This window comes from Pelodiscus sinensis, chromosome 4, assembly GCF_049634645.1.
Source record: "Pelodiscus sinensis isolate JC-2024 chromosome 4, ASM4963464v1, whole genome shotgun sequence".
Taxonomy (NCBI): domain Eukaryota; kingdom Metazoa; phylum Chordata; order Testudines; family Trionychidae; genus Pelodiscus; species Pelodiscus sinensis.
In genome coordinates this window covers 118,973,156-118,998,185 of record NC_134714.1, presented here as the reverse complement: position 1 = coordinate 118,998,185, position 25,030 = coordinate 118,973,156, and the positions used below count along the sequence as shown (strand labels likewise).

At 43.6% G+C, this 25,030-nt stretch overlaps 1 protein-coding gene across 11 annotated transcripts in view; it reads left to right on the top strand.

Annotated features, from left to right (window-relative positions):
- The window catches only part of AP2A2 (adaptor related protein complex 2 subunit alpha 2), a 106,911-nt gene that overhangs the window by 14,023 nt on the left and 67,858 nt on the right, over positions 1-25,030 (top strand). For 7 of the 11 annotated variants that reach the window (XM_075928225.1, XM_075928224.1, XM_075928223.1 and 4 more), the window contains exon 2: positions 17,203-17,271. In XM_075928225.1, coding sequence (XP_075784340.1) covers positions 17,203-17,271 — 69 coding nt within the window. Of the gene's footprint in view, positions 1-14,560; positions 14,696-17,202; positions 17,272-25,030 lie in introns of all 11 variants that reach the window. The other 4 variants (XM_075928216.1, XM_075928219.1, XM_075928218.1 and 1 more) reach the window with 1 other exon arrangement.

The following is a 25,030-nucleotide window of genomic DNA, read 5'->3' as shown; positions in this document are numbered from 1 at the left end:
GCATCAGAGAGGTAGCCGAGTTAGTCTGTAACTGGAAAAACTTAAACAAAGAATGGTCTAGCAGCACCTTAAAGACTAACAAAACATGTAGATGGTTTCATGAGCTTTTGTGGGTACAACCCTCTTCCAAGAAGAAATAAGAGAAGGTGGGGAGGTGGTGGTAAAGAGAGAAAAAATAGTGAATTGGATTGTTGAAGTTACAAGAGGCTGATAAGAACAATTTGCACCTCCTATAAGTACCCATTGTTTGGTTGGTTGGTTAAGGCATTACAATGTGGAAGGTAGTGTATGAGCCAGTCAGTATCTTTATTCATTCCTCTCTGATACAAGTTGGATTTCTAAATGAAGTTGGGTTCCAACCAATTAGAGGCTTGTGGAATTGGCCTGGAACAACACAATGACTTTGAGATCCATTAATGAGTTCCCTGGGCAGGTTAAAGTGTTCTTCAACAGGTTTCTGTATGTTGCCTTTTTGAATATCTGATTCGTGTCCATTAATTCTTTACTGTAGAGACTGTCCTGTTTGGCCAATATACATGGCAGTGGGGCATTGCTGGCATTTGATAGCATAGATCACATTAGTGGATATGCAGTTAAATGAGCCCCTGATGTAGTGGCTGATGTGGTTAGGTTCAGTTATGAAATTGCTTGTGTAGATGTGTGGACAGAGTTGGCACTGGGGCTGATTGCAGGGGTGAGTTCCTGGGTGATTATGATGGAGGAGTGTTGCGAAGTTACTGGAGGTTAGGTGGTTGTCTGTAGGTGAGGATTGGCCTTTTCCCCCAAGGCCTGTGAGAGTGAGGGGTCACTTTCCAGGATAGTTGTAGTTTGTTGATAGTGCATTGGAGGGGTTTAAGTTGTGGGCTTTAAGTGATGACAAGTGGAATTCTTTTTTCTTTCCTTGGCCTGTCTTGAAGTAGTTCATGTCTGGCTACTCTTCGGCTACATCGACACTGGCATGATTTTGCACAAGATCGCACCAATGTAGACACAGCCTTCTGGCTCTTATCAATCTGTTTTCACTTCTCTGGGTAGGTATTTCAGTTTTCAGAATGCTCTATATAAATAGATCCTGTAGGTGTTTGTCTCTTTCTGTGGGATTGGCGCAAATCTGGTTTTGTTAGAGCTTGGCTATAAATAATAGATTAAGAAATGTGCCTTGGATGGAAGCTAGAGGTATTATGGTAAGTGTAGTGGTCTGTAGGTTTCCGGTATAAGGTGGTAGAAATGTGTCCGTCATGTAACTGTACTGTAGTATCAAGGAAGTGGATCTCTGATGTGGACTGATCCAGGCTGAGGTTGATGGTGGGTGGAAATTGTTGAAATCCCTGTGAAATTCTTCAAGGGTCTCCTTCTCATGGGTCCATATGATGATGTCATTGATGTAGCATAACTGGGGTGAGAGCTGAGGATACGTTGTTCAAGGTCAGCCATAAAGACGTTGGCATTTTGTGTTGCATAATCAGAATAGCAATTCAGCAGAGCATACATGGATACTTTAACTGCACATTTACACAAACGTTTGCAAAGTTGCTGCTCAACGGCAGGTGAGGTGAGTAAAAAAACATTCTATGTATTTCAGTAAAACAAAGTTATCTTTTAATCTCTAACCTGGCTGACATCAAAGATCTGTTACTGCAGGGGAATTTTTAAAGCTTGTGTTCACTGTCAGTGGACAAGAGGAATTCCAGACTTCCTGTTCTCAAACCTATGTTTGGTCTACTTTTCCTTTGGCCAAAAAAATCACATTAGCTGGTCTTCTAGTTGGTGGCAGTTTTGATGATCTAATTTCATTGGAAATGGGCCTCACTGGATATCATTTGAAATTCCTTTCTAACATGAGCACAGGGGTACCAAACAAAACAGATCAGGAACCATTATGTAGCTAAATATTTGAGAAAATGTTCAATTTTGAATGTCTTTTATTTATACTTTATCAAACACAAAACCGAGAAGAGGTGAATCTGTGGTTTTATTTATCACTTTACTATGTTGAGTTGTAATGATGCACTAGGTAAGATGTCCGCACTCAGCCAGAAATTTGTGGAATCCATGTGAAAATGGTATGCCTGTACATAACATACATTGTTACATAATCACAATCCCTAAGTAATTTATAATAAAATTATTGTGCTTGCTTTGGTCTTGGTCATTTTAACGTATCAGTAGGGAGACAAAGGATTTAGCTGGTTCTTTGGTTGGTGCTGAAGAAGCCTGGTTGAACACAGCACTCAGTGAGATCTCATGTGCACCCATAAACTTTGAATTTGGCAAGGTTGGAGAGGAAGTACAAAAGTGCCAGTGGTGGGAAGACATGTCTTGTGCAATGTCCCGTTGCACGCATTATGAGAAGAACACTTGCTTCTTTTAGGGTAAACTGTGGAAGTCCAAAAGCATCCATTAAGAATGGTTTCAACACAAGACAGGTGAGAATCTGTATGGTGCAAACGTGCTTAAAAAGAATAGGTTAAGTGGGTACAATGACCAATGTCACCTCTAACTTTTTTCAACCATATGTGGATTTTTCCATCCATGTGCAAAATAATTTATATACATTGAGGAATGGGCATCACAAGTAGAAACAAAACCTACCTGTGGGTACTCTACTAATCAGCTGGGTGGCATTTGACTTTCTTTTGAGCAGTCGCATAAACGAACAGCTTATACCCATGAATATCGTATCAGTTGCTCCTGAATTTTTACTACAGATAAGACTCAGAATTCAGAAATGCCTTGAGGAGGCTTTAGTAGATGGAAAAGTGGTGGAGATGGCTAATGTGGAGGCTAAGTACTAAGAGGGAAAGTGGTGGAGATGGCTAATGTGGAGGCTAAGTACTAAGAGGTAAAAACGATGTGCTTTGAATGGAATTGAAATGGAAAAAATATTCAAATCAGACAGAACAAGGCATATAAGCACAGCAAAAAGCAAACTAATGTACATCTTGCCTGCTCTTCTTAAACCATCACCTACTGATAACAATACTAGTACTTTATTCAGATGCACTTTAGCATAAATACAAGATCCTGACAAACTAGAAACTATTAACTCTTGTTGAGATTTGGCTGAACTTTTCATTATAAAGCTACAAAGAACTTAGTGGACCGTTGACAGTGTCAAGATCCTATGGACACACATGCAAAGGAATTGATTATAAATGTTATCAGGGAGAGGAGACGCCATTGTATTGCACCTGTTGAGTACAAAATAGAGTCCACAAACATCTCCAGTATTACAGTGAAGAAGCTGCTGTCTCGTACTTGCAGAAACGATGGGTTAACTATGTACTTTGAAAGAAAAATGATCCAGCATGTGAAGAATTGCTCAAAGAATTTAGTTGTTATATGGTATGATGATGAAACTGTCTTACTATTATTCAGTTGTTTTTTCATAGCTCAGATGAAGAGGCTGACTTCAAAATGATTTTGGATACCATCAGTGCATTCTACTGACTTCCAGATTTTTTGTAGATGAGATAGATGTTCTAGTGCTTTCTGTGAGATGCTATTCAAGATTTCTGTAAGATTGTTTTTGTGCCTTGTGGCTGAGGAACAGAATTGCAGTATGTCTGCAAGGACGAATTCTTTAATTCAGACCATTGAAAATTTCTGAACTACCAGGTTTTGGGGCTTTCAGAATGTGACACTACTGGAGGGTTAAGTTGGAGTGACCAAATTAACTTACTGGAAGGCATGTGATTCAGCCTCTAAAAGACACTCCTAGTTTTAAAGGTGCTTACACTAGCTGAAAGCACTAATGAAGTCATAATTGCACTGGAGAGGTACATACGCTAAGTTTACAGTTTTAAGACCAACAGTGTGATACTTGCAAAGAGAGAATTGGGGCAGATTTTTCAAGAAGTAGACAATGGAGAAAAAACTATACTTGCTATCAAGAGGGCAAATTATCAAGCAATAGAGTGGCTCTGTGATGATCAAGTACATCCAAAACAACCAGCATGGATGGGTCTTGGAGGGTGGACTGAGCATACCAGTTATGTGTGAAATACCATATAGTCTATTATCAGTTCTTCAGCTAATCAAATGTTTTTGTGAAGACCAGATGCACACCACCTTTCAAATGTTTGGCCAGCATCTTGCCTTGTACAAAGATGTGTAGAATAAAGACAAGATCAGTGAGAAACATTTGGCAATGATGCTCTAGATGGAGACAACACTCTTGACTTTGAATAAAGGTGTTCAGTCCTGTGTCAACACTAGGGAAGTCAGCCTTATCAAAAATCAATATCCTTTTTTATGTAAGCAGTGCAACCCTGTATTAAAGTAAAGATGTATGGTTAATTATAAACATTTTCTCACAACTGTTCTAAAGTGATTCTTTTTCCATGTTTGGTACCATTGTGATTGTGGGAGTAAGAGCTTTTGGGTGATACCCAACTGCATTCCTTTCCAACAAAATGTATACAGGTTGTACTTGCCTAAATTGGGAGTCTTTGTTCCGGCATCTGGACCACGGATGTTCCTGCACCAGACAGCCCAAGGGCAGGGAGGCCATTGGTGGGCAGGGGGCTCAGGCGATGTGGGGAGCACAGCGCCAGAGGGTTCAGACAGCATGGGGAATCCTGTGATGCTGCCGAGAGCCATGTGACAGGGGGCTCAGGCAGCATAAGGAGCTCTGTGGCAGGGGGTTCGGTGGTCCAGTCAGGAGAACAGCAGGGGCTTAAGGAGAGCAGGAAGTTCCGTGATGCAGCTAGGAAGCCTTCAGAAGGGGGTTCAGGTGGCACAGCGGGGATTCCCAGGGCTGAGGGGCACAGGTAGGGCTGGCAGCACGGCTGGCTGAAAGTAGTGAGTCAGCTGGGGCCAGAAGCAGGGTTGGACCTGCCCGGTCCTGCAAATTCCCTTGTTTGGTATTGGCCCAGTTCCAAGGGTGCCGGACCATAGAGATCCAACCTGTATTATCAAAATTTCCAGCAACTGAAGGACCTGAGATTGGGAGAACAGCAAGTTGCTCCTGTCATGTAACAGTGACGCCATCAAAACTATGATTATGTAAAAAAAAATGTTTACAGATATTATACTTCACTTTATCTTTCTATTTCTAACTTGCCTGTTGAGTAAGACTTTCGTACAGTACAGTCAGTCCCCGGGTTACGTACAAGATAGGGACTGTAGGTTTGTTCTTAAGTTGAATCTGTATGTAAGTCGGAACTGGCGTCAGCCGCTGCTGAAACTGATCAGTTTCAACCGCGGCTGAATCTGGATGCCAGTTCTGACTTACATACAGAATCAACTTAAGAACCCCAGGCGTCCCCAAGTCAGCTGCTGCTGAAACTGATCAGCAGCTGATTCCAGGAAGCCTGGGGCAGAGCAACTCTGCCTCGGGCTTCCTGTAGTCAGCGCTGGTCAGTTTCAGCAGAAGCTGACTTGGGGACGCCTGGGGCAGAGCAGCTGGGGTGCTGCTGGGTTGCTCCAGTAGCGCCGCTCCTCAGTGCTACTGGACCAACCCAGCAGCACCCCATCTGCTCTGCCCCAGGGTCCAAAACAAAAGCCTGGTCTGCTGGGGGGGGGCACACTAGCTGCACCCCCCCCAGCAGACCAGGGACACGGGAGCAGAGCCGCAGCGGCAGCGGGGTGCCGCGCCTCTGAGGCTTTGCTCTGGCAAAGTCTCAGAGGCGCGGGACCTTGCCGCGGCTGCAGCTTCAGTCCCGGTGCCTGTGGTCTGCTGGGGACGGTCCCCAGCAGACCACAGGCACCGGGACTGAAGTGGCAGCAGCGGCGGTTCCCCGCGCTCTGGCAAAGCCTCAGAAGCGCGGGAACCCGCCCGGTGCCCCTGGTCTGCTGGAGACGGTCTCCAGCAGACCAGGGGCACCGGAGCAGCTTACGAATGGGGCTTTCTCGCCCCGGAGCTCGCAGGTAGCAATCCGCCACCTCGACCTCCGGGGCGAGAGCCCCGTTCGTAAGTGCGGATCCGACATAAGTCGGATCCGCGTAAGTCGGGGACTGCCTGTATATTAACCCTGATTTCCCTTCTATCTCGGTCACAAATATGCTTATGAATTTAGCCACAAAAGGGTTTTGTGGCTCAGGTTTTCACTAGGTCTGCCGAAAGCTGTATAAAGTGGACTAGGTAACACATGATCAGGAAGAAAGTGTCATGATTCCCATCTTTTATATTGTCTTCTGTAACAGTTATTTCCTTAAGGAAGAGGCCTGGAAACATCTTTCAAATGAGATGTGAAATTCTTTTGTACAGGTCCCCCCCAAATAGGCTAGATAAGGTTAGATGTCAATGCCATAGAAATATTAATGGAGATTAGGTCCATCAGTGGCTATTAGCCAGGATGGGTAGAAATGGTGTGTCTAGCCTCTGGTTTTTTGGAGGCGAGTGACAGGGGAGGGATCACATGAGGATTACCTGTTGTTCCCTCCCTGTGGGACATCTGGTATTGGCCACTGTCAGCAGAGAGAATACTAGGCTAAATGGACCATTGGTCTGACCCAGTATGGCTGTTATGTTCTTATTTACTGATATCTTTGTCTGGAGTAACCTGAGTGTAATGGTGATTATGAAACCAGAGAATGTCTCTCCATTAAATTTCTGTGCAGTGTGCTGGTTAAGCTATCCAAAATTCAGTTGTGCTATGACAGTTCCTATAGAATAAACATGAGTCTGCTAAAATTCCTAAGCATATTGAACTTGAATACCAATCTGTCTTGCTGGTAATATAGAATAATGTCTTAAGACAGCAAATTATTTTTTGAAATCAAAACCTTTTAGGCTGAGTCAAATATAGAAATATACACTGAAGTGCTCTCTACTGGATTGTGTGAACTCATACTGGACCAATTTATCTAACTATAGCACATCTACACGCTGATAGTTAGAGGGGCAAAACCTACACAATTACAGTTAAGATGGTTATTCATTAAGATGCAAATCAAAGGAAATTGAGCAAAAATTCAAAGGAACTTTACCAGGAATTGTCTAAGTAGTCCAACTGAATGCCAGATATAGAGATGACAAAATAAAAAGCCAAAACAGTATCACAATGAGTAAAAGCAAAGCAAAAAAAAGGTCCTATAGAAATGTCCAAAACATAATCCAATAATAAAGGTTGAATTCTTGCAGTTCCGTATTAGCTTCTGTTTACGTTATACAATCTGTGGAGATCTTAATGACAAAACAACTTCCTAATAGGCCCTGTGTATGTTATAATCATTAATTAAAATTAATGAAGCCTTTACCGTATATAGCATATACTTAAAGCCAAAGCTGCTCCTTGGCACGCCTCTGTCCCGAGCAACAATCTAAAAGCTAGCAAGTTTGAATTGGAATCTCTACCTGCAACATGGGGTCACTTTAAGAAAAAGTACTGGCTTCGATCCCAAGGTCCTTTATCCTTCTCTTCAAAAATGCAAAATGGGTCTCTTTGAGAACTGTAGGATAATAGCTGTTAAATTGTGTAAGCTTCCTAAGACCATTCCATCTTAGCAGAGAATGAGTTGTCAAAGCAGAGTTCAGTGGATGTTTAATGTTGTGTTTCTTTGGAGGGTTCCATGTCTGAAGATATCTTAAGAAAGCTGATTAGGCATCTAATTAGGCAAAATGGTTTACAGTAAAAACTATTGGGTTAGGGCAGTAGTTCTCAATCTTTTTGGCCTGTGGACCATCTGACTCAATGTCCAGGTTTCCATGGACCACCAGTTTCTAATGGAAACACATAATTAATTACATAATTACCCCTGTGCCATTTTGCTAGTGCTACAGCTAGGGAGAGTGGTTTAATTTAAAGTATTAAACAGATTAAGCATTTTAACTTTCTCATGTTTATCAAACTTCATTTTAAATAAAGTAAAATATTAATTTATGTCCAACACACAAGGTGTCAGTGTTTATTTACGGCAGGAGTAGGGAACATTTTTTGACCCCCGGAAAAATCAATTGGGGACCACACAAGTGAAAAGCAAAAAACTCCAGACCTCACTGAGATACCTCATTCCTCTGGCACTCCAGCACTATGTGGCTCGAGGAAGGACTGATGTTCAGGGTTTATTTTTCTGGGGTTCCAGAGTTAGTGGATTTTGTGGATCCCCTTAGGCTCTGGGGTGAGGACAAAAATAAGGGGTTCAGTGTGACAGGACTGCCAGCAAGTGGGATAGAGATGGGGGTGCAGGATCTGGGTGGGAGGTAGGGTGCAGAAGTAGGCTGGAATTAGGGTGTCTGGCCAGGGAGAGGGTGCAGAGTGTGGCCAGGAGGGAGGGGGCCACTGACACAGCTGCTGATCCTCACACAGGGAAAGGGGCACCCCAATGTACTGAGATCCCCACAACTCTCACGCTCCCCAGTTACCTGTCCCCTCCACACTTCTCATAGAGATCCCCACATCTAGCCCCCTCACCTAATGAGACAACTCTGCAGGGGAAAAAAACCCTCACTCACCAAGAACCCCTGCCCTCCCCACATCCCCCTTGCCTGGCAGAGACAGATCAGATCCCTCCTGTCTGTCTCCCAGCCACATGCCGGGGCAGAGCAAGCAAGGTTTGTGCAAACACTGGTAGGGTGCAGGGCTCTGCGCTCTTAAACCATTCCGTTAGAAAGCCCTGTGTTCCTGCAGCTCCCACTTTTGTGTGGTACAGGGGAAGGGAGGTTGAGTGAATTGTCCCATCTGGGTGCAAGAGGCATCAGGGCGTGCTGGGGTGTCTGGGAAGGGTGGCAACTTCAGCAGCTCCCAGGGAAGCTGGGGCGAGTTCCATTTGTTCCCCAGGCTCTGTGAGCCCCCTCAGCAAATTATTAAACCTTCTGTCTCATTTCTGATTTTTGTAATGTAAACACACACCTACCCTACTTCCCTGATCTACAATGTTGAGATTAAATTCTGTGTTTAAAGTGTGACGAGAATCCTAATTTAAAAATGTTACAGAAAGTGTTCATTTTCTTGAATCTGAATTTAAAATATTCTTCTATCAAATCTTTATTTTTCACTTTTAAATAAAAGCATAGTACAGTAACCTACACAAGAACTAGGTATTAATTTTGTTTCCTCTTATAGAAACATCAAGGCTACTTAAATACATAACTGAGTTAAATGTAGTGATCGCTGACTGATGTGAGTGTTCAGTGGTGCCAAGTTATCTAGATGAACTTTCAAAGGAAGTGCAAAATCTCTTGTGACTCTATGATTCAGGTCTTAAAGGTCAGCGTTTCTCTCATCCCTTGGTAAAAGAGAAGTGACGAGCCAGCAGCTTTTGTCAGTAGTTACTGAAACTTACATTAATACTAGCTTTGTTTTAATGTTCTACCCACAATTATGGTCATTTGGAAATAAGTTGGATTGCTAACACCAGAATCCTTCTCTAAAGGAGAATTTTGTACTATGGCAATTTCCACACATTTCATACTTCAATACATTAAACCTTAAAAATATTTATTTTATTTGCCAACACTTACAATGATTTTTAATTCCAATTACTTAAATAATTTTCCTGTCAGGCCATCTTGTCATGATTTTGTTCTTTTGATGAAATCATGATCACAGAATAATTTACATGAGCTGAGGTTATGTCCCTAGATATCTGCCATTTTTTGAAATTGCCTTGGAAGATCAAGTGGCTAGAAAAAATATGCTCTATTGCAGTGATTTGGTCCTTACTGTTGAAATATTGTCCAGTATTCTCTTGAGGACAATGATATGTAGCTAGCTGTTTGAAGGGACACTTAAGACTGAGAAGGCTTAGGTTTAGAAGCCTTATTTAAACTTATTTCTGAGGATATCAGATTTTTAGTCTATTTTCAGCCTTAGCATCAAAATAAATCAATACTTTCCCAGAGCAAATTAGGTTCTCATTCACTAACACTGTGTTGCAATGGTTGGGTTGCCAGAACTACAGGGAACCATTTAAAACTTTGCTGATTACTTTAAAAATGCCTTGTTCATAAATTTGCCTTTATCATGTCTGAGAATACCTTTAAAGTGTTCCTTTAAAAACTTACTGTAGTATAAAATGTCTGTTAAAATAAATTAGCATATTTTTGAATGGCTAGCCGTTCATTATATTGAAACAAAGTTTTGGAGAATGTCTGGGACATCTGTGTATATTTAAAAGACTTTGAAGTTTAAGATGTAAATAATTTGTGCATATTCATATTTACTACAAAATAGGAAGTATATGTTGGGAGTCATTCAAATAGCAAACAGTGGAATGACAAATTGAAATAAACTAGTAATCTAAAACCTGTCTAGGGAGTGGATCAGAATCTGCCAAAAATTCTGGAATAAGCGAAAAAATAGCAAAGCAAAAGTATTAAATCCTTTAATTAAAAGGTGGTGAGTCTGATTGTAGAATGAGCTTTGAAAGGTCATATAGAAACATGGAGTTTAAGTGGCAGGTATAGGTCTGAGCTGATTACTAAGAAGCAAAGAAACGTGCTTTGACCTGAGAGCTGTCAGTTCTAGAGTAAATTGGAGGCTTTCCTGCACAATTAAAAAAAGTTTTTGTGTAACCTTTTACATTTTTGGCTTACATTAAATTTACCTGAACATTCACATTTAAAATATCGCAAAATAATTTCAGTGTGTATTGATAAAGAACACCCAAGTATTGTATCTTGAGAACCAAGATTGTCTGCTACGGATGAAACGCATGAAAATCCCAGGCCTTTCTTAAAGGTAGTGGTTAGGCCAGTGTTCTGGCCTACTTGTCTTGCTGCATTGTTGTACTGTCTAATGGAAGCATTCCCTCCCACAATTTGCCTTGACTTCACCACAATTTTGGTGCATAAATGGGACTCTGTGTACCTTATTGATAAAGACTCTGGGTCTTACAGCATGAAAAGTCACGTAATAACTCTTGACAGTTACTACTGTCAAAATGATAAACGGAGTCCTCATTAGGAATAGTTAGATTACCCCAGTGGCGCTATACTTAGCTTTATGTAATTGTACTTTATTTCCCTTTGTTGGTACAGATTACAAAAGTGCCATTCTGTGCTTTCATTATTCTAATGTAATAGAAGTATTGATGGCAGAACTGAGTATTTCTTTATTCTTATACTTTCAGGTATTTGCAGAACCTGTAGAAAAGCTATAAACTTTTTTTCAGTTCCTCAATTTTATTTCAATACAAGTTTAAAAGTTGGGTTGAATTGTATTGGCTCCTAGGATTCCATTAACCCCCAAAGCAGACCATATCGTTGAAAACTTTTCCCTTGCTATTGTTCCCTCATCTGCATGGCCAGTTACCCTGTGTAGTGTTTCCTGGCCAACAGTTGTCTGGCTATCTTCTTTTGCATTACTGCCTATTGCCTTCCTTGCTGTTGAGTGATTTTTTTTTTTTTTGGTGCTCCATGTAGCTTAACATTAAATTTGTGGCACTTTTGAATTGTGCCATAAATGGTGCAGCAAAGTGGCTGCATAGAGATCATGGGGCCTTGGTTACAGCCTTCTAGCTAAATGCACATGTGTGAGGGCAGAAGTAGTGCTGGCTTCTGCTGCTACCTGAAAATCTAGAGGCAGCTGGAGACCCAAGCAGCCTTCTAAAATGTAGAAATTATTGGCCTACATTTGCAGTCAGAGTTGAAATGGTCTATGCCACTTCTTCCATTTGTTTTCCTTCACCTGCAGGCATTACCTCAAGTCTCATTCTATAGTTAAATCTCAGCCAGTTGCATTATAGGAAGTAACTATAGTTGGCGTGAACACTAAGGATGTTAAATTGTGTTTAATCAGTGGAATTTCCATCAACAAGCTGAGGGGGGGGGGGGGGGAACTGCAGAGCTGCAGCGGGGTTAGCTCTCAGCGAATGGAGCTAATCCTGCTCTGGCATTGTCTCTCATAAATATAAAGATGTGGAGAAATTGGAGAAAAGAGCAACAAGAATGATTAAAGGTCTAGAGAACATGACCTATGAAGGAAGACTGAAAGAATGGAGCTTGTTTAATTTGGAAAGGAGAAGACTGAGAGGGGACATTGTAGCAGTTTTCAGGTATCTAAAAGGGTGTCACAAGGAGGAGGGAGAAAAATTGTTCTCCTTGGCCTCTGATGATAGGACAAGAAACAATGGGCTTAAACTGCAGCCAAGGAGGTTTAGGTTGGACATTAGGAAAAAACTTCGTAACTGTAGGATGGTGAAACACTGGAATTAGGTGTGTTTCTAACCTACTCTTAAATATCTCCAGAGATGGCGATTCCACAACCTCCCTAGGCAACTATCAGGGATAGTCTAGATGTTACTGGGTCCTGCCATGAGGGCCGGGGACTGGGCTCGATGACCTCTCGAGGTCCCTTCCAGTTCTAGTATTCTATGATAGGTAGAGCCACCCAGCTCTAACTACATATAAGAGGTAGAGGTGCCATGCCTGGTCCCCACTGCATCTCTGCCTGCCCTGCTGAGAGGGTGCTGGGAGGAACAAGCTTTTAGTCACCTCCTGCTCACCTCCTCTCCCTTGCTGCCTTTGATAGAGGTAGCAAGTTGGAGGGGGCAGGGGAGCAAAGGTGTAGCGTAGGAGGTGCCCGGGGGGGGGGGGGGGGCGCCGGGCCGGGGTGAGAGCGAGCGCATACTGCTCAGGCTCGCCTGGCATGGGCAGCGAGTTATATGGCCGACCATTCTCCTTCTCCCCCTTCCCCCTTGGCCCTGGATCGTTTCTGTCATGTGCAGCGTTCAGTTAGCTCCCCTTGCCTGCGCACGCAGCGTTCCCAGCTGACCGGGGAGATGCCCAGGCGTGATGTGACTTTAAAAGTATTCGGTGCCCAGGACTTTAAAAGTATTTGGTGCCGCATTGCCTAGCTTCCAGTTCGGACTCCGGCCCCGGAAAGTGGAAGGCAGAAGGTACAGCAGAGCAGGGGGAAATCTAGGGGCAAGGAGGACGAGCTTGTGGGGAGGGGGGAGGAAAGATACAAATGCCAGGGGGACAAGTGCAGACAATGAGGAAAAGGGCAGGAGGGGATGTGTCGGGGGAGGAGGGACAGGGTGATGCTGTTCGAGGAGAGGGGAAGGGCATTGGGAGCTGGAGGGGGAGGTCCTGGGAGAAGGCTTGAAGAAAGAGGTGGGCACGAGGAAGGTAGGGATGGAACAAGTCATGTCTGAGGGCACAGAGGGGCATGAGGGGAATGGAGGCAGAGAGTGGTGGTGGGGGGGCATCAGGAAAAAAGGGGGCGTGGGCAGTGAGGGAAGGGGGAGGCACCAGGAGAGTGCAGGACTAAGGGAAGGTGCAGGTGCCAGGTGATTCTGGGGGTGAAGCAGAAGGGCAGACACCTGCTGGGGAGGGAGCAGCTCCAGAGGAGAAAGGCAGGGCATGTGTAAAGGGAGGTGTTAGGAGAGGGGATGAGGAGGGGTAGCTCACCTGATCAGAGTGGGGCTACTGGAGCAGTGGGTACAAGAGGGAGAGAAGAGCTGGTGAAGCGGGACAGGTCACAGAAGGGCTGAGGGCAGTGAGAAGGGCAGGAGTCAGGACAGCAGAGGAGAGTGAGGAGGTTGGGGGGGGGGGGGCGGCAGCAGGCACCAGGGTAAATGATGGAGCAAGGAGAGGAGACATGGCAGCAGAGAGAAAAGGTAAAGGTTTATAAAATATTTATTAATAACTTGGTATGCTGCTCACGGCCGGTTTGTTTGCGCCCCGCTGTGCAATTTGGGTTTATGTGGGGATCAACACATGGCCGGCGAGTGGGAGCCAAAACAGAAAAGCAGTCAGTGTAATGATCTTCTGTTGAGATGTGTTTTAATAGTTAAATTCTTGGACTGTCATTGCTCCTGAAAAGTGCTGTGACATGGGTAGAAATCGGGGAAATGTTGCATTTTATTAATATTAGCGGAGCTGACTTAAATGGGGTCTGTATGTTGCGTAGTCTTGCCTTAATCTTTGTATTCATGCCTGTCAGTATGAGAGAAGCTATTTGTATATATTTGCTTGCATATGCAACCACACTTAAGTTGAGGCCCTCAGCATTTTCTGTAAGTATCAGTGTGGCCCTTGGGGTGTCTAAAGTTGAGTTGCCCGAGCTCATCCCTGACAGGTGTTTGTCTAACCTGCTCTTAAATATCTCCAGAGATGGAGATTCCACAATCTCCCTTGGCAATTTATTTCAGTGTTTAACCATCCTGACAGGCAGGAAGTTTTTCCTAATGTCCAACCTAAACCTCCCTTGCTGCAATTTAAGTCATTGCTTCTCATCCTAACCTTAGAGGACAAGGAGAACAATTTTTCTTTCTCGTCCTTATGATACTCTTTTAGATACTTGAAAGATGCTCTCATGTTCCTTTTCAGTCTTCTCTTTTCCAAGGTAAACAAGGCCAATTCCTTCAGCCTTGCCTCATATCTCATGTTCTCTAGACCTTTCATCATTTGTGTTGATCTTCTCTGGACTTTCTCCAGTTTCTCCACGTTTCCTGGAATGTGGCGCCCAGGATTGGACATGATACTCCAGCTGGGGCCTAATGTAGATGGCTCATTCCCTGCCTAGGGGATGTGAGACTGGGCGGGTTAATTTCCAATCCCCCTGTTTGTTCTTTTCCTAAGCCAGGAGGGCACAGTAGTTCTGATGGGAGAGAGGGGGGGGACTCTGCAGGAAGGCAACCCGCACTCCCCTCTGCCTGAAACCTTGTGCAGGTGTTAAACAGCTGTCCAGCCCACCCTAGAGGCGACTGCATTTCAGCATGGCTGAAGCAACACAGCACCAACAATGGACAGGAGAATGGCTCCCGGGCATGGCTTGCTCGTGTCTGCTCCACTGGTTCCCATTGGGTGAGCCTCAGCCTCTTATTTCCCTTCTCCGCTTTGCAATGGGGCTGTAGACTCTGGGGGAAGAGGGGTGGAGGCAGGCAGAGGTGTCTCCCTGCAGCAACTGTAGACACGTCTCTGTATTAATCATTCTCTCATTGAAGTTTTTAGCTTTGTATTGAGTCCTTTTACATGGAAACTTTGTATTACGTCTTGGTACAATAGTCCCTAGGACAAGTGAGGCAGAGACTCACCCTGTGGGGTGAACGAGGTGGGAATGTTTAAGACCGAAGGTGAGCACCTCTGCTCAGTTGCAAAGGTTGGAGAGGGGATGGAAGCCAGATCCAAGATCAATGAGCCTTGGGAAGCTTTGGGGGTCAGCAGTAAGGACCTGCTTTGGGAAGCCTGCTCGTTGGAGGTGAATGTCACAGCATTGAGTCACCACCCAGAAGCTGGCGCCACAGACAAGTAACTGCAGATTCATGGGTCAGCTCTCATAGATCGTGCACATGCATAAAATGATAGATCTGCAGGAGGGGTCAGTTGCCCCTGGGCACCATGCTAGGGAGGCTCCAATTTAATCCCATTCTGCTCCCCCCATTATCCCTTGAGCTCACGTGCTCCTAGTCCGCCTGCCACCGGCAGCTGGAGCCTCCTCTCTGCTCCGAGCCCGACCCTGCTCCAATCCCGATCCTCCTCCATCTCCACTGGATGGTTAGTGCATGCGGGAGCCCGGCCCCAAACTGTAGGGGGTGGGGGAAGTTGCGGTACAAGTTCCCCTCAGCTGTGCACCAGGTTTGGGACGTGCCACATAGTGGCTGGGGGAGGGAGGAGGGCACAAATTTTTCCTTTGCCCCTGGGCGCATAACACCCTCACTACACCTCTGTGGGGGAAGAGGGAAGAGAAGTGACTAGTCTAGTAGTGACTTAAGCCTAGGTTTCGCAGGTAGTTATCGGGTAGTCAACTATTAAACTAGTCACTTACATCTCTAGTGAACACTGTTATAATTCCATATACTTGTTTAATATTCCTGAAACACCAACATCAAACAGTAAACTGATTGTTGTGTAAAGCTGATTGATACATTTGCATTCCCCAAACAAAAATATTCACAAACAATCACCTAAATGTCAAAACACAGACCATTTCTCTGAATGTCTGTGTATTTTTTTCATCCTCGAATGAGAAAATATTGGATTTACAGTTTGCTTTTAAAAAAAGCTGTACACAGTGAAATCTAAATACTGCTTAACAGCTGTTAGAGTAGCTTTCTTGAAATTCAAGTCCTCCCACGGCCATGCCTTGCTGTTTTTGCAGGCAAGTAGTGTATTCATCAACATGCACATGCCCCTTTAAGTTCTTTGTTCCTATTCTCACTAAGGATATGCCTATATTACAGGACATGATCAAGTTAAGATATGCAACTTCAGCTACGTTAATTGTGTAGCTGAAGTTGAAGTACCTTAGCTCGACTTTCCGTGCTGTTCACACTGCAGGAAGTCCAAGTGAGAACACTCTCCCTTTAGTCAGTGCCAGAAATCCTGCTTCCATGAGGAGTAAGGGAAATTGGAATTAGCTGTCTTAACTAGACCCACTAATTTGAACCCTGGAAGATCAAGAGCAGCAGCTTGATTGTTCTCTGTAGTGTAGATGTATACTAAGTGAGTAGATTGAGGCACAATATTTTCTGTTCTGCGAACTCCTGTAATAGCAGAGCAAACTCATGAACTTACAATGGCACTAGACTAGAAAGAACTTTAAAGCTTTTTTCAGTTTGTTTGTTTTTGCTATAAATATTTTATTTAAAAAACCAATTTTATAAAAATATGCAAGTTTAGCGAGAGGGTGCACAGGTGTACTGATCATTAAAGGCCTCTTTAATATCAAGAATTTTAAGTTTTTTTTTTTAAATGGTTTATTTTTAAGGACTTTGGTATAATGGTAGAAGATTTTGAGACCACAATTACTTGATAACTGAATTGCTCAGGAAGAGTTCAGAGGGCAATATCAAACTCTTGACTGAAATTAAAAAATCAGTTATAAGTTGTATTTAGTCACTACATATATTTGGAAGTTCATGCTCAGATTTGGTTTTTTTTACTATGTTCCTTACATATCTTGTCTCGTATCTCTTTTTGTAAAACATCACACACATGGAAAGCAATATGCAAATAAATTATAGGTCAACTCTTAGAAAGCAGTGGTGTCTTTCTTTGCAAATTATGCCATGCATGATTTTTCCCTCCCTATGTTGTTGTTTTAAAAATCAGACACTTTGATAAACTTTTGGATATTTGTCAGATGCTCTGAAACTTTGTTCTCTGGGCATGTTAACATGGGAGTACAGGTTGGTAAGCCTTTTTAGTATTTTTAATTAAAGGCTTTCAATTTTTCCAGAACGTGCTAATGTATTACACTTGGTGTACATTGTGTTATGGGGAAGAAAGGTACTACCAGTGTCTGTGCTGAAAGAATTGGACAAATTAAATGTTTAAATGCCAAACTTTGATGTAAATTCTCTTAATTTCAGGCAAAAGCAAAGAAGCAGAGATAAAGAGAATAAACAAAGAACTAGCCAACATTCGGTCAAAATTTAAAGGTAAGTGCATTTTAACTACCTTCATATCTTTACCTCTTTCTTTTACTTTTATCTCCTCTCGTCATGTGATACTTTTCTTTCATGTCTCCATTTTTTCTTCCTTGTGAAAAAAATCCTAGTGTCACCTATCAAAATATTATACAGGCAGTCCCCGGGTTACGTACAAGATAAGTACAAACCTACAGTCCCTAAGTTGAATCTGTATGCAAGTCGGAACTGGCGTCAGCCGCTGCTGAAACTGATCAGTTTCAACCGCGGCTGAATCTGGATGCCAGTTCTGACTTACATACAGATTCAACTTAAGAAACTCAGGCGTCCCCAAGTCAGCAGCTGCTGAAACTGATCAGCGGCTGATTCCAGGAAGCCCGGGGCAGAGCAACTCTGCCCCGGGCTTCCTGGAATCAGCCGCTGATCAGTTTCAGCAGCTGCTGACTTGGGGACGCCTGGGGCAGAGCAGCTGGGGTGCTGCTGGGTTGCTCTAGTAGCGCGGTTCCTCGGCGCTACTGGAGCAACCCAGGAGCACCCCAGCTGCTCTGCCCCAGGCGTCCTGATTCAGCCGCTGCTGAAACTGACCAGCAGCAGCTGAATCAGGACGCCTGGGGCAGAGCAGCTGGGGTGCTGCCGGGTTGGTCTGGAGTGGCGCTGCGGGACCAACCTGGCAGCCCCCAGCTGCTCTACCCCAGGGGTAGGCAAGAAAAGCCTGGTCTGCTGAGGGAGGCACTAGCTGCACCCCCCCCCCCCCCCCAGCAGACAAGGGGGACAGGAGCAAAGCCACTGAGCACGCCCGCAGCAGGACAGCCCGGGCACGCTTGGGCTGTCCCGCTGCAGGCGTGCTCTGCGGCTTTGCTCCTGTCCCCCTGGTCTGCTGGGGGGGTCCAGCAATTCTCTGTTCCTACTAGCTGGCAAATCAAGCTAGAGGCCACTATCTTTTACAGGGCTTCTAAAATTAGGTTCAACATAAGCAGTCTTACATTTTATTACTGTTTTAAAATTTGAGTAATACTAGGTAGGGATGTAAAAAGTTGTTTAAAAATGTAACCATGTAATCACTAAAAATCCTTCTGGTTACACGCACTGTGGGCCCTGCAATGGCTGCCAGCCACATTCCCAGGGAGGGTTCTCTGCAATCTCTGTGGCCAGCCCCACTCCCAGGGAGAGCCAGTGTGTGAGCAGCTCCCTCTCTTACCCCAGCCTGTGATGGGCATGAGGCTTACCAGTTAATCATTTACATCCCTAATGGCGAATTCTTATAAAATACAAAGCCTAGAGAACACTTAAATTCCATACTATTTAGTGTTAAAACTGTACCTTAAGTGTGTATTTTCAATACATTTTGTATACCTATTAATCTCATCCAAGATTCCTAAATTTTCTGGATTTATGTATGTGTTTGGAGTTGCCAGTGCCCTTTTGATTTCCTAATGCAGCACTTCACCAGTGCTGTCTTCACGCAATAAATGTTTATATCGTCATCTTATATGGAACACTGCATATATGATAATGTGTAATAGGGTGAAAGTTATCTGCATTTCAGAATTTATTATATAGTAAACCTGTTTTTAATTTTTCTTAAAAGCTCGCCAAATGATTTACACTAGAAACAACACAATTTTTGACAATCAGAACCTTCACTTGTTTACTAACTTTAAATGTGACACTTTGTCTCCTAACGGTACTGAGTAAGGTGCAAACAGAAGATTGCTGAAATGCTAGTGATTTCAAAGGGACAATACCATAATTTGGTTTAAAACGTTAGTGTAGTCTTAAAAGTGGAAAAAGGTTCCTTTTGGCCTGGGACTTCTAATTAAAGATTGAAAGTAAAAAGTACTAGGTCAGATCTAGGTGGGCCAGTGACTACATTTACCCCAGCAGAGCATTTTCATGTGCCACAGTGAATAGCTAGGAGATCCTGATGTGCACATTTTACTGATCTGCCTGCAATACATTTAAAACTTAGTAGATACGGCACTTTGGGTTTCTTGATAACCTCGCAATAGTTCTAAGTTTTAGTTTATTTAAAACTGTAAAAACAGCAGACTTCAAATTTGTTTTAATGGGTTGTTTATTTTCTGAGGCAAGGTCTCTAGACATGAAGCATCTTGTTAATAAAGTATGTTGGGAAGCAAACAGTCTAATTCATATGCTAATTAACAGACTTTTGCACAAACAAATACCTGGGGAAAGTGATGTAGGTGGCTTCTAGTAGAGAAACAAGTTTAATGACGACGTGTAATAGACACCATACAAATGGCTTTTCTTGATAATTGAGTTTAATAGATACAATGCTCCATCAGAGATGTCTTCAAACTGATGGGAATGTTTACTGGTTTTAACTAAAAGATTTAATAAACAGGCAGTGTTTTCACAGTTCTCAGCAGCTGCTGTAACTTAAATTTCTTCTGAATTAGGAGTGTTGTACCCTAAATGTTGTACTTGTTGAACTGGAGCAGAAATTTGTACTGCAGTGACAGTACATCAGTGGAAAAAAAACCTTCTTTTAATGAGAAGTGACAATCACAAGATTACATTTTGAGCATCAAACCTTTTTAATGCTAATTATATAAAATGTTGTGTGCATGCCTGATCTAGACACAGAATATCAGTATAATAGGGTCATGTCAATCTCTGAAGTCTTGTCTACAATTGTTGTTGGTGATATTTCTGGAGACGGGGCTATACAGTATTCTGTGTTTTCAGTAGTATACTTTTGCTTTGAACTTTAGCACAGTAATACTACCATTATTGCCCATGGCACTAGTTACAGTGCTGTTGATGCAGTATAGAATGTGTTCATTATTTTATTTCTCCCCCTTACAAATCCTTCGTGTTGGTGGCTATTGGAGGGACGTATGGCAGTTTTTGCTGCTCTGTTCTCCTTCTCCACCTCTCCTTGTCTGTGCTTTGGCGGGACCTCTCAGATTGTGTCACCCCCCTCCTGGATTACCACTCTCTACTGGGAACATTCTTGGGTAAGGTTCTTTCGAGTGTCGACACTGATGCTGCTTTTTTTCATGTTTGCTTTCAACATGTCCTTACATGATTTCATCTGATTCTCCATGCTCCTCCGTCCTTCCTTCAGCTTGGAAAACAGCATCTGTTTTGGGAAGCGCTGATCAGGCACTAGGATCACATGACTAATCCAGCAAAGTTGTTGGTAGTTGACGATAGCTTCAATGCTGGTCATGTTCGACTCTTCCAGGATGCTAGTGTTTATGCGCCTGTCCTCCCAAGGGATATTTAAGATTCTCCTGAGGCAGCATTGGTGATATTGTTCAAGTGCCTTCAGATGATGCTTATATGTTGTCCAGGTTTCACATGCGTACAGCAGTGTTGGAACAACCACTGCGTAGTACACAAGGTGCTTTGTCTTGGAATTGATGTCCAAGTTCTCAAAACCCTTCGTCTCAGGAAAAAGCAGAGCTTACACAGCTCAGGCGATGCTGGATTTCTGTGTCTATGTTGACTTTTGCAGAGATGACTTCCAAGGTACAGGACCTGCTCCACGTTTTCCAGCAGTTCTCTGACATGAATAGACGGTACATTAGATTGTGCAGTCGGCGACGGTTGATGGAGCTCCTTGGTCTCTGATGTTGAGTGTGAGGCTGAGATTTTCATATGCTTCAGTGAAGGTGCTTAAGATGGGCTAAAGAGCTACAGGGGAAAGAGTAGCGACCATATTGTCATCCGTGTCCTGGAGCTCTGTGATCGAAGTCGCAACAGTCTTGTTTTTGGCCTTCAGTCTCCTGAGATTGTCTACGGAACGAACGGGAAACTTTTCAATCTTCAAACCACCTGGAAGCTTGCCATCAATGAGATGGGGGTCAAGGCAATGACAATGCAAACCAGTTCTGGGGCAATGACGCAGCCTTGTTTAACTCCTCTTTTGACCTCAAAGGGGTCACTTTGGGATCCGTTGTTGTTCAGCACTGTGGCAGTCATGTTGTCATGAAGCAATGTCAGGATGCTGCTGATTTTTTGTTTGGGGAGGGCAACTGATCTTTGAGAGGATGGTCCACAGGGTTCTATGATTGATTGTCAAACGCCTTGGTCAGGTTGATGAAACTCATGTATAAGGCTTGATTTTGTTCACAACACTTTTCTTCTAATTGCCAAGCAGTGAAGATCATGTCTACTGTTCATTGGAATGGTTGGAAGTCACACTGGGATTCTGGAAGAATATCTTCTGAAAGTGGCATGAGTTGATTGGCAAGCATTCGAGCTAAGATTTTTTTTTTTTTCCCTGCTGTTGCCAGGAGTGGCGATGCCATCATAGTTTCCACAGTCCGATTTGTCACTCTTCTTGAATAGACTGACTATCAGTGTGTGTCTGATCTCTTGTGGTATCTACTCCCTATTCCAGATCTCGAATCAGCTCTGGCCCACTGCCTTTGAAGACTTTGGCGGGGAGTCCGTCTCATTCAGTTGCCTTGTTACTCTTCAAGCTGCCATCAAAGCAATGGACCTCATTCAGGGTAGGAAATATTTCAAGATAGTCCATAGGTGGTGGTTGAGGGATTCTGGGACTGTGGTGGAGGGGCGGTTCAGGAGCCCTCCAGCAAGAAGCAATTGCTTCATTATCTTTTTCAAAACTTGGAAACCATCCTTTGATCTCAGGGGATTAATTCCATGTTTCCTTGGTCTGTAAATAGATTTGGTTGCAGGTTTCCAGATGCATTCCTCACATGTGTATGGGCCACCTAAAGAGCCATTGTCTTTGGGTCCCTGCTCATTAGCAGTCATTGACTGAACAATTGTTCTTTGCATCAGGCAGTCCAGGCCATTGCTCTGTCTCGGGCAGAGAACATTCACAGTACCAGTGAAGAGCCCATATTCATAACCCCACATATAGACATCATCAGGGCTCGCCAAGCTGAGGCAAGCCCTGCTCGCCAGCCACGTGGAACCGCACGCTGCACATGCACTGACTGCACTGCATGGCCATGCCGGGCTAAAATCTACTCATCACGGGTAAGTAGATTGCCTTAATTGTCGAGCCCTGGACATCATACAAGAACATGAGTAGCGTACATAGAATCAGTAGGACATAAGCTTTCATTTGACACCTCACATGGCCCTCTTTGTATAGACTTCGGGGCAAACACCCTCTCCCCCCTCGCCCTCCATGGATGCAGCAGCGATCTGTCTGCTGCCCTTAAAATCCAATAACGTGACACCTTGTTTTGCATTGGACTTCTGCCTTGGCATTCACTTCTGTCTTCATTGCACAGTTGATGTCACTTTGTTAGGCCCTGAAGACTTTCCTTTTAGCCTCAGTCAGACATTCATTTTCCACATCGTTCTCATCAAACCAGTCCTGATGCTTCTTGGACTAGTAGCCAGTGGTTTCTCCGCAAGCACCAATGATGGCATTTTTCAACTGATACCAGTGTTCTTTCACATCTTCATGGTGTAATGTCGACAGCTTCCTTTGGAGAGCTATCTGGAAGTGACTTCGTCTGATGGGGTCTTTCAAGCCTTGTACGTTGATCTTTCATCAGAACAGTTTCTTCTGAGTTCTCTGTTTGGTGACTATCCTAATTGCCATTGTGGATTGGATGAGGTGGTGATTTGTCGAACAGTCATCAGTGCTTACCATTGCATGCATGAGAAGGACATCGCACTGATCTCGAGTGGACGATGACATGATCTATGAGGTGCCAGTGCTTTGAGGATGTTGCCATGAAGTCTTAAATTTGTTCTTCTGGCGCCTGAGGGTGTTCATGATGACAAGCTCATGACCTGCACATTCTGTAAGGAGTAGTCCTCCATTGGAGTTGCTATTGCTGATTCCTTTTCCAGTGGTAGTCTGCCAGAGGTCCACGACTCTTCTGATTCTGGCATTGAAATCTCCCAAAAGAATAATCTTGTCGTCTTTGGGCATGTCTTTCAAGACTGTGTCCAATTGGGTGTAAAACTTCTCCTTCATATCTTCGACATCTAAAGATGGTGCAGAAGCACTCATAACAGTTGCATGTTACTTTTTGGCAAGTTTCAAGCAAAGAATAATGAGATGCTCGTGGATGTCGACAGGGACTTCAGATAGAATCTTTGTCAGTTCATTCTTAATGGCAAATCCTACTCCATGAATTTGTTTTTCTTCCTTTGGGATTCCTTTCCAGAAAAAGTGTACCCTTCACCTTCTTCTCTTAGCTGTCCTTCTTCTGGTCTACATGTTTCTGCCAGGGCAGCTATGCTGATGTTAAATCATCGGTGCTCACAGGCGATAATTGCAAGGCATCTTTTGAGTTGTCCACTGTCTGGATTATCCATTAAAGCCCTAATATTCCAAGTTCCAAAACTTCCCCTTCGATTTTTACCACATAAAGGTGAACCCACTGGATGTGGCTATCCAGTCGGGGGGGGGGGGAGGGGGATTGAGATTAGACTATGTTCAGGGCACCTTTTTTAGCCCCCTCCCCATACAGGGTGAACAGAGCGAATCCTAAATAGAGCTGCTCAGTCATGGATGCAACTGCTGGACCGTTCTACCACCTTGGTCCTTGAAACAGAACGACTGATACACACATCCATGGTCTGCATGCTGGTCCATGACTAAAAGCTTCTGGATTTCACAATCCTCCCATTGCTATTTGCTTGGACACTTTTGCTTGTTTACTTAAACCAGTGTTTCTCAACTTTTTTTTATAATGTACCCCTTTTTAAAATAAAAACTACCCGCAGTACCTACAGAGTTTTCTCTCTCTCAATTTTTTTTTACCATTGCAACACCATTTGTTTAAACAACTTAATCATAGCTGGGTGGGCATTGAAATGTTTAGGTGCAAAAAGTAAAAAAAAAAAAAAACAAAAACCTACAATACTTCAAATTTCAGTTCTTGACATACCCCCCTCCCCCCCCCCCCAAGACTTCTCTTGAGTACCCCTAAGGGTACTTGTACCACTGGCTGAGAAACACTGACTTAAACTATACACAGAGAGGTAGCCATGTTAGTCTGGTCTTGGTAAAACAAAAAAGCATCATGTAGCACTTTAAAGACTAACAAAATAGTTTATTAGGTGATGAGCTTTCATGGGGCAGACCCACTTCAGATCTGCCCCACGAAAGCTCATCACTTAATAAATTATCTTTAGTCAGTCTTTAAAGTGCTACATGACTGCTTTTTTGTTAAACTATGTAGTTAGGCTCCTTTCTAAAATTCCTGCCACACTTGCTGGCAGAAGTACAAAAATTACTCATTAGGTGTATATGTGTGAACATGAGAGGCCATACTGGGTCAGACCAAAGATCCATCTAGGTCAGTATCCTGTTTTTCCCAACAGTGGCCAATGCCAGATGCCACAGGGGGAGTGAACAGAACAGGTAGTCATTCCATGATCCCTCTCCTGTCATCCATTCATAGCCTCTGACAAACGGAAGCTAGGGTTACCATTCCTACCCATCTTGGCTAATAGCCATTGATGGACCTAACCTCCAAGAATGTATCTAGTTCTTGTTTGAAGGCCTAGAAGCTACCAAAATTAGATAAGCACTCATATTACAGCATGAAATGTGCTATGCTCAGATTACAGGTTGAACCTCTGTGGTCTGTCATTCTCTGGTCTGGCAACATCTGTGGTCTGGCATGATTTTAATTGGCCATACCCATGGTAAGTGGCTATCTGGTTAAGTTTCTTGCAGTCCCATAAAGTTTGTCCTAGCTCTCGGTGTCCTGTGGTGTTTAACTCTAATTTATCCCTAAGCTTCTTCTGAGAGCCCGGTAAGCAATAAAAGTGGTGGTATTGTTGCTAGACGATATTT